Source organism: Leptidea sinapis, chromosome 29 (assembly GCF_905404315.1).
Source record: "Leptidea sinapis chromosome 29, ilLepSina1.1, whole genome shotgun sequence".
Taxonomy (NCBI): domain Eukaryota; kingdom Metazoa; phylum Arthropoda; class Insecta; order Lepidoptera; family Pieridae; genus Leptidea; species Leptidea sinapis.
Genome location: NC_066293.1, coordinates 7,514,701 through 7,534,146, shown reverse-complemented (window position 1 = coordinate 7,534,146; position 19,446 = coordinate 7,514,701). Strand labels below are relative to the sequence as shown.

The following is a 19,446-nucleotide window of genomic DNA, read 5'->3' as shown; positions in this document are numbered from 1 at the left end:
TTATAAATTTATCAGCCAAAAATTATGAAAAAAAATCCAGTAATGAATTCATATCTCTAGAATGAAAATATGCGAATATGAGTAATTTTGTTGCATCACATTACATACATTGTATTAAATGTACTGTAAAATGCTAAAACTATATTTATAAATTTAAAAGAGTGGCAATGAGTTTCTTACCACTTCTTTTCTTCTGCCTGACTTTTCCGAAGTGGTGGTAAAATCTTTGACATTTGGACCTAAGTGTTTTTTTTAAAACGTGATAGAATACCATACCTACCTCTCACCAGGAACTTGTGTTGTTGGGAAACCATTAGTAATAAAACAAACTGTAAGGAAAAAAATAATTTAATTGGAATAAAAAATCTCTTACATAGAATACTTTGAGTTCGCTCTTAGATCTAATGACTCGAAGCGTACAAAACTTACAACGTTAAATGCGGGATTCAGTAAAATCATGATTCTTATTCGCAGTATTTTAATTAGGTACCATGTACGCTCAACTATCTAAAATGATAATTCCCACAAATTGCTAATGCGCGTAGCCGCCATCTTGATGACGTCAGCCGAGACCTTGATACAATTTGTACCGTCAGCAACACTATCGGATAAGTTTAGCATTGAATTTTTCCTTTTTACTGTATATATACCTCGCCAAATTTCTAGTTAGCTCTTAAGTTACCACCTCTTAACGCAGATATATTCTGCATTTGCCCCTTCGAGACCTAATTATGTTACTGAGCTAGTTCGCAGCATCATCGGAACGAACTAAAAGTTTGGCAAGAGATATACCTTCGTCAAAATTGGTTCAGAGGTTTCAAAGTGAATATAAAATTATTATTACTTTCGCATCTCACATAGGTATTCATACAGCTAACTAGCTACGTAGGTTTTATATGTCTGTATTAAATCGTTAGATTTTTATGTTAGCTGTACTTTTAGTTGCGAATGACGTCAACTTTGTTTATATATGTTTATTAAGGCTCATTCTAAATTAATATCTAGAATCAGCTTACATGAGTTTCTTAATGATACCACAGATTGGGAATGGAGCGACTATCAGGCTATTAAATAATAAGTTTAATTGTATTATGTTACTTTAATTATAAAACATATTTGTGATGAAAAAAAAAGCCCGCTGAGTTTGTTGCGCCCATTCTTCTCAGGCCTGAGGCATTCATTTTGGAATGGGTGGTAGTTTTTTTTGACTTTCAATAAGTGATTTCACTTTGAATAGAAACCTTTCTTGAGCGGTTAGCGATACTAAAAGGCAGTTTAGAATTCAGCGTATTGTATGACAACGCACCGGATTTCGTAACTAAGGTAAATCTTATTGCCTACGAGATAAATTGTTATAAAAATGGCGTTAGATTTAGAATCCTTAAGTCCTGATCAACAGTATAATTTAAGCCAATGGTCTGCGAAACTTAAGATGGAATTAAGCACCACATAATAGTAATATTTCCTCAAATATCTGCGACGCGAACGATGGCTGGTCCATGCGTCGACTTGTAAACGAGTGCTGCTTTTGGTGCCTAATCGACCTGTCAATAACATCATTGTATTTACTTATATGAACAAACATAAACTTGTTATGCCTACTACTCGGTTCGGTCTAGTTAGTAAGTCTTTTGTTGGGCGATGTATATGCTTCTACAATATCATCCCAGAAAATGTACAAAACAAATGTGTTACGAAATTTAAAAGAATTGTTAAAAAACGTTTGTGTGGGAAAGGTTATTATAGCATAAACGATTTTCTTAATTATAATTGTTTATTGTATTGCGCCCATTCTTCTCAGGTCTGAGGCAGTCTCTTTTGAATGGGTGGTAGATTTTGACGTTCAATAAGTGATTTTAAATCCTATTTTGAATAAAAATATTTGAATTTGAATATATGCGATTATTAATTATGACCGTAATCACGACCACCATGTTCACGAAGCATCCATACACAACTGAACAATTAGAGCTCTAAAGGTTGATCCGATACGAGAATTTAATTTATACAGTTTATTCTTTTTTACCTTTTATGAAATATTTGATATTATTTAGACATGATTCATATATTGGACGCAGTACCTTACAAACTAATTTGTTTTACAAATACAGCAATTATAAAATACTCTATTTGATTCAAAAGAGCAGCCGTTGAGTTTCTTGCATGTTCTTCTCACGAGCTCTACTTTACTAGTGCAGTACGTGGGCTAACTGTGGTCAGTCCGACGGATAGTTTAGTTGGTAAGAGTGCGTGAGGCGTATCCCTAGAGGCGCGGTCTCGGGTAAATTTTGGTACAAATCCAATTTGAAAATTATTTATTACTAACAGGAATTAATACTTCAAAGTAAATTTGTAAGCAAAATTTATGAACGATGCGGGACTCGAACCCACGACCTCTCGGGTTCCGTCCGACGGATCGTAAGTGCCGATGTTATTTATTATCTCTTTATTGTTTAGATTTGAAAGAGCGAAATCTCAAGTCAATTTCATAATATGCAATTATTGTGGTTGAGCAGGTTATCAACTGTAAAGTAGATCCTGTAGATGGAGCCACAACCTGAGAGATGAACAAGACATACCAAGATTTAGGACCGAATTTACTCGAACGCTTGGCTCAGTTGGTAGAGCGCTCGGACGAAAGCCGAGATGTCGCGGGTTCGAGTCCTGCATCGCTCATAAAATTTGGTTAAAAATTTATAAAATAAGAAATTGTTCAGGAGTTAATACAATAAACAATTAAACATAGCTAAACCATAAGTTATTTTGTTCTAGAAGATTCTTAACCGTAACTGGACACGACGACAGCGTTAAAAAATTAAATAATAAATGGTTTAAAAATATATAAGAAGAAAGGATTCTAAAAGCCTTTGATATAAACATTGAAATTAACAAGATAACAAAAGTACAAAACACGGCGACGGCCATGTTGGAATGACGTCACGGCTGATATACCACGCGTTTTCTGTGCCGATAAGTAAGATAATTTATACGTCTAGAATCTAGATAGTGCCTCTTGCTGCTAGACAACTGATGAAAACAGGCCAGGCTTATTAATTTTAGTGTGCGTGAGAAGCTACGTCTAATACTCGCGTTATGTATGTCACTTTACGTTAGTGTGCGTCCATTGCACAAAACAGACGTCAACTGTCTTTGTCAATTATTTCGACATTTTGACAGCTGTCACAGTCTATCTAGACGTTTAAATGATCTAAAGCGGCCACCATGACATGAAAAGTATATTGACAAAAATGCAATAATGTGCGTAAATCTTAATTAATTGCTGAAATAAAGGTGTCTTCGGAAATATTTCGTGTAACGACATAATAGAAAATCTTATCTGGTGTCTAGCCCACTGGCCGCGTAGTGTGACCCACTCTCACTCATAGCAATAAAATTTAAAAAAAAACTGCAGGGTTGATGATGGCGTTTCAGCTGCTGGCAACCGACCGCCATATTTGAGGCGCACGCTTACGACCAAAGTAAAAACCAATGAAAGTACATCAGCAAAAAAGAGATCCATAATAATCTTAAATTTTGTGTTTCCTTGAGTGTAAGTTCCGCTAAGATATAAATTCTTTTATTTAATTCGACACGAGACGGTGTCGTGCCAGAATTTGGCGAGTCAACATCTCCTGAGGATGCCTGGTGTAGAGGCGAAACACGTGTCGATTGATTGATTGAAAGAAAAGATTAGCGGAATTTACACGGATTGTTTTGTTTTTTTTTGTAAAATAAGTAATTTCTTGTTAATATTGCAAAGTACAAACCTAGTATTAATAATTGTTTGAATAATATTAATATTACAAAAAGAGTTTCCAATTTGTACATGCTTCCTTTCACTCTATTCGAACTCCTATATAATGATTCGATTCTTCGCTTATATCTCATTAAGCATATTATTAAATGTCTTTAAGCGCTTAACTAACTTAATATACATTCATACGACATTGATACAGTATTTACACGATTCCAAAACAGTTGCGCATCTATGGTAGCGTGCCTTTATTATTCTCTTTGTATCGTTATGACAGCGGGTGTCATGTGTCATCATGTGACAAGACAGCCATGTTACTTCACGAGTCTTACGTCATACAATTGGACTTTTGGCGGCAATTTCACTGCCTACTATTATTGAGGTTGCATTTAGTGCCCGACCGACGGTCAGCACTGGCGTCGGTCATATCAATATCGTAAGAAAACGAGAGCTGCATAAATTAAACTTAATTAAGAACATTATCCATAGAAATTTCATAAACTATAGTTAAATATTATTTTGAGAAAATATCGCGCCACTTGATGGTAAGTGATCACCTCAGAATATTTACAAGCCAGAAATATGTACTTATTGCGTGAAAATAAAAAAAATGCCTAAAGGTATTTTTATTTTTTACCCAACCCAAAGTTACCGCCCAGCGGTTTATATTGAACTCCACTGAATAAAAAAAAGTCGCGTCTGAAAAGCGCTGATATATGAATGCAGCGGTACGTGGCGTTAAAAACCACGTTGACATTACACTCAATGTTTCCCATCCAGCGTTTAAAATTCAACTTCACTCGATAAAAAACGTCGCATTTTAAAAACGCTTACACTGAGACCGAACCTTACTTTCATAATTATCGCAAAATCATAGAAATATAACTTGTGTTATAGTAACATTATTAAACTTATTTATATCTGTATTGAAGGAGATGGTGAAGATAACCTTAGAAAATTTATATGTCTCTTGCTGCATGACAACTGATGAAAACAGGCCAGGTTTATTACTTTAGTGTGCGTGACAAGCTCCACCCTTTACATACAGTGTAAGACACTCGCGATTTGTATGTCACTTTGTGTTAGTGCAATTTTGAGAAATGCACAAATTGCTCAAAATAGAGGTTAACAGTTCACCTCAATTATTTTTCGACGATTTCAAGCTGCAACCGTTTATCTAGACGTATAATTGTTCTAAGCTTCACCCCTTCTATTTAAAAAAATACCTCGGGAAAAAAATAGGTATATCATTGACAAAGTTTCTTCAATTCACAATTTCATTAATACATCCGCAGGTTTCCTATATGCATATTTATTATTATGCCATAGTTTAAAGCAGGATTTTTGTAAAGCCCAGTAGAAAAACCTATTCTACATAGCCCGTCTTGTTCATGTTAATTAAAAGCTATATGAGTTCCATGAAATTTCTATAAATATACCGTAGTTTTGCTACAGGCAGTATTTCTAGAATGTCTTTCTGTGGACTGCGCGATGACCCTCTTCGTCGTACTCTCGCTTCGATACCCACATCTTGCGGAAGGTGTCGAGTGACGCCAGAATCGAACCGCCGATCCACGTCGAGTACAGCCGCTCCTGCGGCGCCGATATCTGTAACACATTTATTAAATTCAAAATAGAATATAATACAACTTATTCAAGGTCAGAACTACCGATCATTCCAAAACCTATGCCTCAGACCTGAGAAGAACGGGCGCAACAAACGCAGCGGTCTTTTTTTTATAAAAATACTAGCTGACCCAGCAAACGTTGTATTGCCGATATTAAAATCACGATACGAAAGTAACTGTTGATCGTAGATGGGTGAAAATTTGAAGTTGTATGTATTTTTTATGCTGACTCATAATCAAACAAATTTAAAAAAAAATGTCAAAAACATTAAAAAAAAAGCGTGGACCACCATTAACAGTTCTCCGATTCTCAGACCTACCCAATATGCATTAAAATTTCATGAGACGAATCGGTCAAGGAGTTTAACTACAAACACCGCGACATGAGAATTTTATATATTAAGATGGTTACAATGTAAAATAATACAATAAAATTTATTATTTAATAGCCTGTGGGCGGTCGCTCCATTCCCAATCTGTGGTATCATTAATGTTATAGTAACCTTTACCACACAAATGTATTTTAACAATTCTTTTGATAATCTTCATGCGTTTGTTTTGAACAAGGATCTTGCTTTAAAAACAGATACATCGCCCCGCAAAAGACTCGACTTAGCCGAGTAGTAGGCATTATAAGTTTATGCTTGTTCCTGGTGTTAACATTATGGTTATGACAGTTTCTAGTAAATTAACTTATGTGCCTATGTACATACATAATATTATCAAGAATATATTGAGATGCAACAGTTATGATGTTTATTTCCTTCAATTTTGCTCTCAATGACTCTTTCATTACCTAAACCAAACTTTAAATTCACACACACACAAGCATAATTTATTTTTCAACACACTTGCTCATAAAGCAAGTCTTATTACATCGTTCTTAGGACCATCAACCGAACTATAAATATTCTGTAATAAGGGGTATTAAAACATGAATGTGGGATACACTTTCAAATTCAAATATTTTTTTTCAAAATAGGATGTGACATCACTTATTGAAAGTCAAAAACTACCACCCATTCCAAAATGAATGCCTCAGACCTGAGAAGAATGGGCGCAACAAACTCAGCGGGCTTTTTTTTTCATCAAATAAATATGTTTACAGAGTAATATTGTACAATTAAACTTATTATTTAATAGCCTGAGGGCGGTCACTCCATTCCCAATCTGTGGTATCCATTAAGAAAGTCATTTATGTTATAGTAACCTTTACCACACAAACGTTTTTTAACAATTCTTTTGAATAACGTTATACTTTTGTTTTGAACATTTTCTGGGATCTTGTTGTAAAAGCATATACATCGCCCCACAAAAGACTTACTAACTCGACTTAGCCGAGTAATAGGCATCATAAACACTCATGTGATAATAGTATCACATGAGTGTTTAAATACTTAGTTATGAACAGTTGCATACAAAACTTTATCTAAACCCAAAATATGAATCCTCTATAAAAAAATTCTGAAACAGTTAGCTTGCTGCTAACATTAAAAAAACCAGTCCTAGTTATGGTTACTATGTATATATCATCCAAAGGAGTGTTATTATGAAAACGGATTTTTTTAATGTGAAAGTAAGGGACGAGACGAACAGGACGTACAGCTGATAGTAATAGATACACCCTGCCCATTACAATGCAGTGCCGCTCAGGATTCTTGAAAAATCCCAAACATTCTGAGTGGCAATACAACAACGCTCGTCACCTTGAGACATAAGATGTTAGGTCTCGTTTGCCCAGTAATTTCACTAGCTACGGCGCCCTTCAGACCGAAACACAGTAATGCTAACACATTACTGCTTCACGGCAGAAATAGACCCATAATCAAGCCGGCATCCTGTGCAAAGGAGCCTCCCACGGATGATATAATGTTGTACTGAATTTCATTACAACACTCGTTTGGATGATAAGTTTTAATGTTGTCATATGTTGTAATAAGCTTACTGTTTTAGAATCTTTAATAGAGGATTTAAAGCATGGGTGTAAATAAAATAATATTACACACTAGTGCATTATAGAATTATCCCTACAAAGTTATTACCTAACTGCAAATTATTTGAGAGTAAACATAGCATTTTCAAATTTAAAATCCATTTAAATTTGAAATCAATAAATGTGTTCCTAACTAGCCTAAAAAAGATATATTATTATCAAATTATTTATAAGTGATTCACAATAATTTGTTATAAAGTACCTATATGCATTTTATCACTGAAATTATAATTTTGAAGTAGGCCGTATGTATATTTTGCGTTTATAGCACATAATTTAGTCTTAAGTATGATAGAAATGGTCTAGTTGACCAGTTAACGTCAGGGTGTCGAATTTGCGTGACGGTGTGCGGGCGCATCGTAAAATTCACTCTGATAATTTTTCCTAACGCGCCAAACGAAGAAAAGCTTAAAATATTACAGCTATTGCTAACTTAGATAATTGGCTACCGACAAAATAACCTATAAAACATCATCAAGCAATTCTCACCCTTATTTTCATATCCTTAGGCGCGAGTCTTCTGATCTCAGCCAGCAGTCTGTCGCCAAAGCCTCGGAACAGAGTGGAACCTCCGCTCAGCACTATATTCTGGTACAACACTTTCCGTAAATCCATATCAGACTTCTGTATCGCGAACATCAATACCTCGTGGAGCCCTGGAAAAGCCAAGCGTGTGTCGGTATGAGATAATAAAGACGTTTCAATGGTGTGGTAAATTCTAATACAAAATAAACTCTCATAATATCATATACACACGACTAAAGGTATATTTTTTAATTTTCAAAGTGATTGCTTCGAAATATTTTAAGGAAAAGAACGACCCGTCCTATGTCACCGCCACAAGCAGTGAAATTTATAATAGAGGCAGGCGCGTTTAGAGATAATTTACGTTTAAAAAAAAATCTGTTTAGATTTGCAAAAGCGACATCTCAAGTCAGTTCCCTAATATGCAATTATTATGGTTGAGCAGGTTATCAGCTATAAAGTTGATCCTGTAGATGGAATCACAGTTTAACCTGAGAGTTGAACAAGACTTACCAAGATTTACGAACCATGCGCCACTCGTACGGTTGGCTCAGTTGGTAAGAGCGCTCGGACCGAACCCGAGAGGTCGCGGTTTCGAGTCCCAAATTTTGGTTACAAATTAAACTTATATAATTAATCCCAGAAGTGAGGGAGGGATATCACTTCGAAAATAACAAATTGCTTAGAATCAGTTATCACTCGCAGCAGATTTACCGAACCGATACGACTTAGGGACCTTCAAGAAAAGAGCATACCTAAAAAGCTGGTAACTCATCTCTTGACCCCAGATGTTGTGCATTTCCATGGGTGGTTCACTCACCACTCCCATCACGTGATCCTCATGCCCTCTTTTATATAATTGTAAGCCATACCTTCACATTCTTCACCGATTAGGTCAGGTCTGAACAATACTTCAGGAGCGCGGAAACGGGCTGGTCCAATCTAAAAGAAATAATACGTTACTGTTAAGCTCTTTATTTTTGAAGTGAAACTTCTTTAGAATCGTTGTGATTTCAAACCGGATGCAACGGAAAAAACGACAGGTAAGAGACACAAATACAAAAATGTGTAGGATGAAGCCGGCAAAGAATGAGACAGAAATATGCATACTATTGAAGTGAAAACTTCTTTATCATCGTTGTGATTTGAAAGTCGAAGAGTCGAAAAAGAGCAGTCACATCAATTCATAATATTTAACATGGGAGATAATGAGATAGGAAGCATAATACAATGTTTTGGTACCAGGCGATCATAGTTAAAGAAGAGATTGTCTTAAGTATGGCGAGTATACCTTGCCTTTTTGTGGTCTGTCTACCCCAGGTTGTTCCTGTCTTATTGGTCAGGTCAATTAAGACCAAAAAATGAGAGTGAATTTACATAAAGTCCCAACAAGCTGAAAATCAGTGAAATTGCTCAAAACATAATTATTATAAACAATATGTTTACAAAGTAATATTGTACAATTAAACTTATTATTTAATAGCCTGAGGGTGGTCACTCTATTCCCAATCTGTGGTATCATTAAGAAAGTCATTAATGTTATAGTAACCTTTACCACACAAACGTTTTTTAACAATTCTTTTGAATAACGTTATACTTTTGTTTTGAACATTTTCTGGGATCTTGTTGTAAAAGCATATACATCGCCCCACAAAAGCCTTACTAACTCGACTTAGCCGAGTAGTAGGCATCATAAGTTTATGTCTGTTCCTGGCGTTAACATTATGGTTATGACAGTTTCTGGCAAATTCACTTATGTGCCTATGATCTCATCGCTGACCAATGTTAGCCTACCTCAAGCTGTGTGCCATCAGGCAAGGTGTACTGAGCTCGTTCGGAGTCCAGGGTCTCCTCCTTGAGCGGGTTGGGAGAGAGGTAGCACGCCCGCTCTTTGATAGACTTTACGATCTCCAGCTCAGCGGATGTCCGCAGATTTACGCCTTCTTTGCGTAGGAGCAGTCTGAAATGAAACATGAAGAATCATTAAATTTAATTAAAAGGGTTCGAATCCCGGTAGGTGCAAGCATTTATATGATGAATATGGATGTTTGTTTCCGAGTCATGGATGTTTAAATGTATTTATGTATGTTTAAGTAAGTATATTGTATTAAATACATCGTTGTCTTGTAACCCATAACACAGGCTATATATGCTTAACTTGGGGCAAGATAATTTGTGTAAAAAGTGTGTCAATATTATTATTATTATTAAAAACCAAGAATCAGATGTTTACTTCACCTGCCACTAGGCTCTATTAAAAACATAATAAATAGATATAAAAAAGTGTGTGTAAACAATTTGTTGTTTTGTTGATGAAAAAATTTATGAACGATGCGGGACTCGAACCTGCGCCTTTTGAGTTCCGTCCGAGCGCTCTTACCGATTTACAAACGCGCACTTATCACAGTTCCTAGCATATTCACTAATGTGCCTATGAATATGTAAGTTCATAACTTTATCATGAATATATTAAGATTAATACCATTGTGCTGCAGAAGAGAGCTATTCGCGCGATTTATAACCTAGGTCCTAAAGAATCATTAAGAGAAAAATTTTAAGAAATAAACATTTTGACTGTTGCTTCTCAATACATTTTTGATAATGTTCTGTTTGTCCATAAGCACGTTGAGGAATTTTCTAGAAACTGTGACATTCATAATGTTAACACGAGGAACAAACATAAACTTGTTATGCCTACTACTCGGTTTGGTCGAGTTAGTAAGTCTTTTGTTGGGCGATGTATATGCTTCTACAATATGATCCCAGAAAATGTACAAAACAAATGTGTTTACGAAATTTAAAATAATTGTTAAAAAACGTTTGTGTGGGAAAGGTTATTAAAGCATAAACGATTTTCTAAATGACACCACGGACTGGAAATAAAGCGAACACCCTCAGGCTCTTTAATTATAAATGTTTATTGTACGATATCACATTGTAATCCATATTTTATATTTAAAAAAAAAAGCCCGCTGAGTTTCTTGCGCCGAAACTTCTCAGATCTGAGGCAGTCTCTTTTGAATGGGTGGTAGTTTTTGACGTTCAATAAGTGATTTTAAATAAAAATATTTGATTTTGAATATACAAATATAAACATTTTCAGTGTTGCATCAAGCAACACTGAAAATGTTTATATCTTTAAATTTCTCTCATTATTATTCTAATAGCAATAGGACTTAAAAAGTTTAGGATCTGTGGAAATGGGCATTGACATATGATTAGAGGAACAGGTAAATAGAGTAAATTTGTGACACAGTGGTACCCAAGGAATGAAAAAAGTTACAGAGTCAGACCACAGAGTGGATAGGATGACGATATACAGTCCGGTCAATTTAGACATTCGAAGTTACATAAAGTCCCAACAAGCTGAAAATCAGCTAAATTGTTCAAAACATAATTATAAACAATGTTTAAAAGTTCCCCATCATTCCCGTGTATAGAATTTTTTTTTATTCAAGGACAAAGGTCAAAAAAATGAGTTTTCACGATTTTCAGCAAAACGGTAAATTTTATCATGAAAGTAACCCAGACAAAAATTGTAGATCATAAAATTATCTATAAAAAATGTGTCAATACTTTTTTTCTTACGATCCACCGTTTCTGAGATATAACGAAACTTAACGTTTTGCTGAAAATCGCGCAAAACTCATTTTTCCTTTGACCTTGAATAAAAAAAAATCCATACACGGGAACGATGGGGTACTTTTTAACATTGTTTATAATTATGTTTTGAACAATTTCACTGGTTTTCAGCTTGTTGGGACTTTATGTAACTTCACTCTCATTTTTTGGTCTTAATTGACCGGACTAATAAGACAGGTGGCAGGAACAACCTGGGGTAGACAGACCACAAAAAGGCAAGAATGGAGAAGATTGGAGGAGTTTGTCAACTGGCAATCGGACACGCAGAAGTGGAGAGAAATAGTGATATGCACTAATGATAAAATTCAAATAAAAGTTTAATAATAATATTGCTAAAATAAACCTGAAACAGAAAATAAACCTCAAAAAATGATCTATTTAATAAAAATCTTTTAAAACTCCAATTAAAATTTTCTCTTTTTCTACTAGACAAGACAGTCATTTTAAGACGATGCCTTGTTGTCTTCGGCCGCTGTCAACAGGTTGATCCACAAATCGTCAATTCTAAAAATGCTGAGTGATTGTCCTTAACACGACATCTTATTTTTAATTTGTTAATTTTATTATGTTACTTAAGAAGAGTTATTAGTGGCAATTCTTTCGATTGGCATCATAAAAGTAGGGGTGTTTTTTTTTACATTTAAGTCGGTTCGATTCCCAGACGAGGCAAGTAATTTTTAGAAAATCTTTGAATGCAGAATTACTAACTTTTAAAAAATAACATAAAGTCTTCTTTCAGTAAAATAGCCTATCTTCGATATTAAAGGTACTTTCACTTCATGTCCCATAACTTTGGGACAACCTGTATATGTTATGTTTTGTATCAAGAATAAATGCTTACTTTACTTACCTCAGATATCTGGTAACGTCCCTCCCTGCCACGTCCACCCTCATGATGCTGTGTGGCATCGCGAAACCCTCGTAGATGGGAACCGAGTGAGTAACTCCATCACCAGAGTCCAAAACAACTCCTGTTGTGCGACCAGTGGCGTACCTAGAACGATATTGTCAAGTAACATTCTACCAGTGGGAGGCTTCTTTGCACAGGAAGCCCGCTAGATTTTGGGTACCACAAAGGCGCCTATTTCTGCCGTGAAGCAGTAATGTGTAAGTATTACTGTGTTTCGGTCTGAAGGGCGCGTAGCTAGTGAAATTACTGGGCAAATGAGACTTGACATCTTATGTCTCAAGGTGATGAGTGCAATTGTAGTTCCGCTCAGAATTTTTGGGTTTGTCAAGAATTCTGAGCGGCACTGCATTGCTTTTTTTTATATGAGAGGGGGCAAACGGGCAAGAGGCTCACGGGATGGGGAGACCTCTCAGGCAACTGCCCATGGACATCCGCAATAACAGATGTGTCAAGAAATTAATTGCCGGCCTTTAAGGTGGGAGTATGCTTTTTTCTTGAAGGTCCCTAAGTCATATCTGTTCGGGAAGACCGATCTCGTGCCAGATTTTGGCGAGACAACACTTTAAGAAAGATGTACGCGCTTTGTTTGAAGGAACCCATGTCGTATCGTCCTGGAAAAACAGCACAAGGAAGCTCATTCCACAGCTTGGTTGAATGTGGAAGAAAGTTTCTTGAATACCGCACTGTGAAGGAACGCCACACATCCAGATGGTGGGGATGATATCGTAATATGTGGCGCGTTGTGCGAAGGTGGAATTATGCAGAATCTTATTAAGGTTATAACAGATATCCTGATCTAGTTGACATATTAGATCGCAGTTTACGTAATTTAAAAAAAATATTAAGACAATTCTTTTAAGGGTACAATGACCTATCGATTTATTTTTTGCTTTTTGTAAGACGGATTTTTATTTAAACGCACACTATTCTTGTAATCAATTTATTTGTATTGTACACATACAGTTCAGAAGTGGGATATCTTATGGCTCCATGACGTTGGTAGCACTTGTTAACACATCAAGTAATTAATTATCTTATATCTTTAAATGAGCAATTCTTGTATATATATATATATATATAATTGGAATCTCGGAATCGGCTCCAACGATTTTCATAAAATTTAGTATATAGGGGGTTTCGGGGGCGATAAATCGATCTAGCTAGGTTTCAATTTTAAAAAATGTAGTTTTATCCATGTTTTAATGAGAAACAGCTGCAATAACATTAGAATACAAAGGTAAATTTCGCCACTATATATGTATACAAGACTATAATAGCTCAGATGGGACATTGGGTGATCTGGAAAGCAGAAGAAGCCCCGGTTCGAATCCAGATGTCCTATTAGTTTATTTTGTTCAAGTTTTTTACCTTCTTAAAAATCCGAGCAAGGCTCGGTCGACCAGATATTATATATTAATATGATATAATAATATTGCTGACACTTTATAGATGTAAATTATATTGTTTTTGTGGCGAAAATTTTTTTTCGGCCTAGAACTGGGCTGTCAGTTAACAGTGAAAGTTATTATAAATGTATTATACTTTATTTATATTCATATAGAGCTCATTGTTGGTATTTCTAAAATGTATAATTAAACTAGCTGACCCTACAGACGTTGTTCTGTATATAATAAAAAAAAATACTGTTTTATAGGAATTTGCCAATAATATTTCAAAACATCAAGAATTATTTCGTAAAAATACTCCCTGTTGTTATGAGAAAATTGTTTCCCAGTAAATTCTCTCATAGAAAATATGTCCATACAAAACAAATATTGAAAATGAAAATAATTATGGGTCCCAAATCGAAATAAAAACTATCCTATCTCTCAAGTTGGACCAAACTGCAATCCATGAAGTAATCCCCATTAAAATCCGTTCATTAGTTTAGGAGTCCATCGCGGACAAACAACGTGTCACGTAATTTATATATATTAAGTACACGAGGGTTATTTTAATACCTATTGTTTTGTGGCGAGTCGAGTGAGAAAGAAACGATTAATCGCCATTGCCGATTGGTTTTTCTTGATGCGTACGAGGTATTACGTTAAATCGTGCGCTTCATCACAGATGCTTTCTATACAAGTGGATTATAAGTTCACACTCTTTTTTTTTAATATAAGAGGGGCAAATGGGTAAGGGGCAACCCTCAATGGACATCTGCAATACCAGGAATCAAGTGAGCCTTTTAATTTAGCCAGCTTTTTAATTAGGAGTATCCTCCATTATTGATGATCCAATCCACCGGTAATTGATTGCCGTAAGAGGCTAGATCTCGAAAACCGCGCGGTTGTAAAATGATACATGTCAACATAATGTGGTTGAAATTTCGCATTTTGACGTGCTGGTAATAACCCGAAAAACTCTGAGCACCTCCCCGTGATAAAATGATGATGAAATCATTCAGGGGACAATGTGTCCGTTTTTATAATAAAATCCCTGAAGAAATTTGCAAACTACAATTAAAAAAGTTTAAACTATTTGTTAAACAGAAACTTTAAAAAAAAACTTATTATACAATTAAAGATTATATAACAGATAAAAGTGCATGAGATTAAAGCAATGTAAATAATTTTAAGGTCTGCATACTATTTTAATTTATAAGCAGTAGGACTGTATTATTCTATTATTTGTATATTTTCTTGACTTCAAAAAGTGATGTGGTTATCCTATTTTGAGAAATTAACTATTTGAATTTGATAAATCTGGTAGAATATGCAGACAGAACCCACATCTATACTAATTCTAGTAGGCTTCATAAGATACATAATAGCTTTAATGTAATACACCTTTATAATAAAGTCCCAGCCACTGTTCAGGCATTATCTATAAATAAATTTAAATGTTTTATAAAAAATGGCTCTGTCGTAAATCCTATTACTCCACAGCTGAATATCTAAGTTATCGGACAGCCTGGGACTAGATTATGATTATTTTATAGCGATAGCAATGACAATACAATATTGTAAATTTTTATTAAAAAGAGCGCAAAAAAGGAATGCTGGGAGAATTTCTTGCGCCGTTTCTACTCTCTCAGAGCGCCTTTTGTTTCCGAAGCGGTAGTAGTATCTAGTATATTAGAAATGACATCAAAAAGAAATAATATATTCACTTAATACCATAAAAAATCCAACTTACAAGCTAAGAACAGCCTGCATTGACAGGAACAGTGCAGGAACATTGAATGTTTCAAAGAATACTTCCGCAGACTTCTCTCTATTACGCCGGGGATTCAGTGGAGCCTCTGTCAGCAGCACTGGGTGTTCCTCTGCGAATGTTGATAGCTGGTCCTGTAAAAGCATTTTATTATGTGTTATTTCAGGCAGAAGACATACATTGCTGGGCAAAGATCGGCATGGCTATTGGTCTGGCAAAGTCAGTTTCGCAATCATCCGGGCTATGCCAGAGACTTCGGCTCTCCTACAGATCTCGTCAATTCTGATTCGATTTCACAGGGAAACTCATATTTCAAAGATATTATCTATACAAGGTATAAACCAACCATATCCTAAAAGTACGGGATTACAATAGGACCATGATTGTGAATACATTGGCATTATGTGACACAGATTATGTTTTTTTATTTAAGTAAAAATACAATTCGGTTAGTTTGAAAAATGCTTTAGTGGTTATTCTTATTGCCCATATTGAAACTTTTAAAAAACTTTATGCACTTTAAACAAGTTAAAAATATTCTTGCTTGCTTGGATTATCTATATATATAAGAGATTTCCACATATATAGTCACTCATCACGATATCTCTGGAACCATTAGAGTTAAAAACTTGAAATTTGGTAGGAATATTCTTTTCACCAAGTAGAGGTCAGCTAAGAATGGATTTTCTAAAATTCAATCCGCAAGAGTTTTTTTTTATAACTGAACAACATCTGTCGGGTCTGCTAGTCTTGCATAAGTTTAACTCGGCTTCCAGATGTCATAAAGTTGTTATATGTAATTGTTGTCGATACATTATCATTTTCTTAGTCGCTTACAAACTTTCACAACATAAAAACAGAAAATCCTTTTCAATAAACAAATGAGTTTTTCTGTTCTCACAGTATCCTAAGATATGAATTATACTTAAGTATTAAATATATGTTGTATTAGTCAAAAAAGTATTAATTTTTTAGATTGAACAACATTAACACTATCAAATATGGAGACTGCAAGAGGAATTTATACTGCTATTTATATTTTCTTTAATTTTATTTTTAATTGTAGTGGGCATTCATGCAATTGGTTGTGGTTGTCAAATAAGATCTCACCTTGCTATAAATAAAATTCCAAACTCGCTCCATGTCATTCCAATCTGTAACAATTCCATGTTCCATGGGATACTTGATGCTTAAGAGGCCTCTGTGTTCCTCTGCTCTTGGCCCCACAAATAGTTCTCCTTCCAGAGCCCCAGCCATGACTCTCACATGTTTTGGACGCCCAATGCTATAATGCAAGGTAAGTATTATCTTAATCAGCTATTATTCTACCGTGTGATTATTTTGGGTGAAAAGGGCTCTGAGTTTATGCCCTTTTATATGCAGTATAAATTACTAGTGTGGGGCCAAATGTGGTTTGAACCAAACACAAACTTCAGCTTAGCATTCATTAAATTTGAAAATTCAGTCAGACTTTAGCAGATTTTTGTGACTTTGTGTGACTCATAAGCTTAATTGCCTATATAATATGATTCACAATACTTTGAACTATAAACAACATAATATTATTACTACTATATTGCCAACTACTATAATGTTAGAAACAATTTGTATGTTTTTACTTTTAATGTTTAGTTATTGATGGTTTATTATAAATTTCCATATTCCACTACTTAAAGTTGATCGTAAATATATATCTTTCAAATACGGAGTATTTTTATATAAGAGTTAAAATCAAAATACTACTTACTAATTTGGAAATCTGCATTTTGGTATTTGATCTCCGGCAAATCCTGCTTTAATGACACCAGAACCCTTAAACAAAAGTTAAACTTAAATGTAATGTAGTTTTTCAGAGTACATCAATGTTTAAAAATGTAAAAAGGTTTCTTCTAGAGATGTTCCATTTCAATGCGGTATAGTTTTAACTGAAAACTTACGTTGTCGATCACGACTGGTTGATTTACTATGACATCATTTAGTTCCATTATTATTTGGGACTACAATTAATTAATTGTAAAAAATGTAAATAGATTTCTTTAGTCTTTAGATAAAAGCCTAATATTTTACCGAAACTTGAAAATTCGGAAACTCTCTATATTATTCAACGAATGACATTTTACTCCACAAATGACGTCATTCACTTCATTTTTTTTTTTTTTTATATTAATTCGTTCTTTCGAACAGGCTATAGCCAGGGGCCTTACTGCCTTGTCGTTAGTATTTTCATTTCTTTGGTATTTATTATTTTCACTATTTTGTTTTACAAAAAGTCCAATCCAGTTTTCTCATTTCATCTTACATTATTTCCATTTTCCTTTTCCAATTATGTATATTCGATAGCGAATATTTATAGTAGTTTCTTTCATCAAATCCAATCCAGTCTTAAAGTCATCAGTTATTTTACCATTTCCGTTAATGTATAATTCTCTAAAGAATATTTTCCATATTTTCCTTTTCGTAAGTCCAAATCCAGTAATATAGTCTCTAATAATTTTCCCCTTTTCTTAAAGTCAAATCCAGTGTAATTTGCATAACTTTTTAGAATAATACCTACCTATTTACATTATCTGTTCAGTTCGCGAATTGCGCTATGCTATTACTAGTTGTATATGTACAAGTTATAACGTATTTACATAATTATAAACAAATTTACAACGTATGTATCTACAAATTACAATGTATTTACAGTACTACATACAAATTTATACAAGGACATATAAGTTGATGTGTCCTTTAATAGATCTATTACTGAGAGCGGGATTATATTGGGTGCACCATATATTTCCAGTAGCTCATCCATCAGCACAAGGCGCTGTATGCCAAAGGACGAACAATCAAAAAAGATGTGATCCAGAGACTGATCTTGTTGCTTATTACAATGGTCACAAAAAGGAGAGGAGACAATTTTTTTGCGATGAAGATGAAAATTCAATCGATAGTGACCAATACGCATTCGTGTTATTGTAGTATAGAACTTTCTGTGAGCGTTATTTTTAAACTTACAAAACCAGGGTGTGCTATTAACGGGATTATCTAACAAAGTATACGAATGAGCCTTATTTTCAACTTCTGTACAATTGTACCAATATCTTCCCCAAAGAAGAGTCATACGCTGTTTTAGATTACTTATTATATCTGTATATGGTATGTTAATGTCTAGATCTTTGCAATCAGGATATAGGGATAGATCGGATATATTAATGATAGTTCTAGCTAGAAAATCAGCGCTTTCGTTTCCTGCTACTCCTATATGGGACGGGACCCAAACGAAATCCACTTTAATATCGATTAAACATAGTTCGAACCACAATTCCTTTATAGCAAAAATGATGTAATTGATGTTAGCACTCATTTTGTTATTTGACAAACTTTTTAACACACTCATACTATCACTAACTATTACCCACTTCTTATTAAGTTGATTTTGTTTCTTAATATGCTTTAAAGCAAAAAGAATAGCGACGGCTTCAGCAGTAAAAATACTGGCATATCTATTAATCTTAAAGCCAATACCCTTCCTAATTTCAGGAAGGTAGATTGCAAAAGAAACATTATTATTGTTTTTTGCGCCATCCGTATAAACAAATTTACAATTAGACCATTCTGACAATAATACATGAACCTCCTCTTTTGAAGTTAAATTTGGATCTATTACAACATTAATTGCAGAATATTTACATCGAAAAGAACCTGCATGGCAGGGAAGTATATCATTATTCCGATGAATATTTAAATCTTGTAGAAATTTAAAAAATGAAGAAAAATCTTGCAAGATAAACAACTGTCTCGGAAATGAAGACGATTGATAAGCAATAAGATTCTTAAGAAGATTGTTCGT

At 34.5% G+C, this 19,446-nt stretch overlaps 1 protein-coding gene across 1 annotated transcript; it reads right to left on the bottom strand.

Moving 5' to 3' along the window:
• Nucleotides 1-332: 332 nt before the first annotated feature.
• LOC126973358 (alpha-centractin) lies at nucleotides 333-17,737 on the bottom strand. The gene is made up of 9 exons (XM_050820590.1): nucleotides 17,546-17,737; nucleotides 17,356-17,420; nucleotides 16,719-16,893; nucleotides 15,591-15,742; nucleotides 12,393-12,536; nucleotides 9,695-9,860; nucleotides 8,773-8,842; nucleotides 7,865-8,031; nucleotides 333-5,362 (listed from the first exon to the last, which is right to left on the bottom strand). The coding sequence occupies exons 1-9, from the start codon at nucleotides 17,591-17,593 to the stop codon at nucleotides 5,219-5,221; spliced, it is 1,131 nt and encodes a 376-aa protein (XP_050676547.1). The 5' UTR covers nucleotides 17,594-17,737; the 3' UTR covers nucleotides 333-5,218.
• Nucleotides 17,738-19,446: the final 1,709 nt, after the last annotated feature.

Coding starts and splice junctions, on each gene's coding strand:
- LOC126973358 (XM_050820590.1), bottom strand. CDS start 17,593: ATGGAACTAAATGATGTCATAGTAAATCAACCAGTCGTGATCGACAAC. Junction 15,743..16,718: donor GGAATTTTATTTATAGCAAG/GTGAGATCTTAT, acceptor ATGCTTTTACAG/GACCAGCTATCAACATTCGC. Junction 12,537..15,590: donor ATGCAGGCTGTTCTTAGCTT/GTAAGTTGGATT, acceptor ATATCGTTCTAG/GTACGCCACTGGTCGCACAA.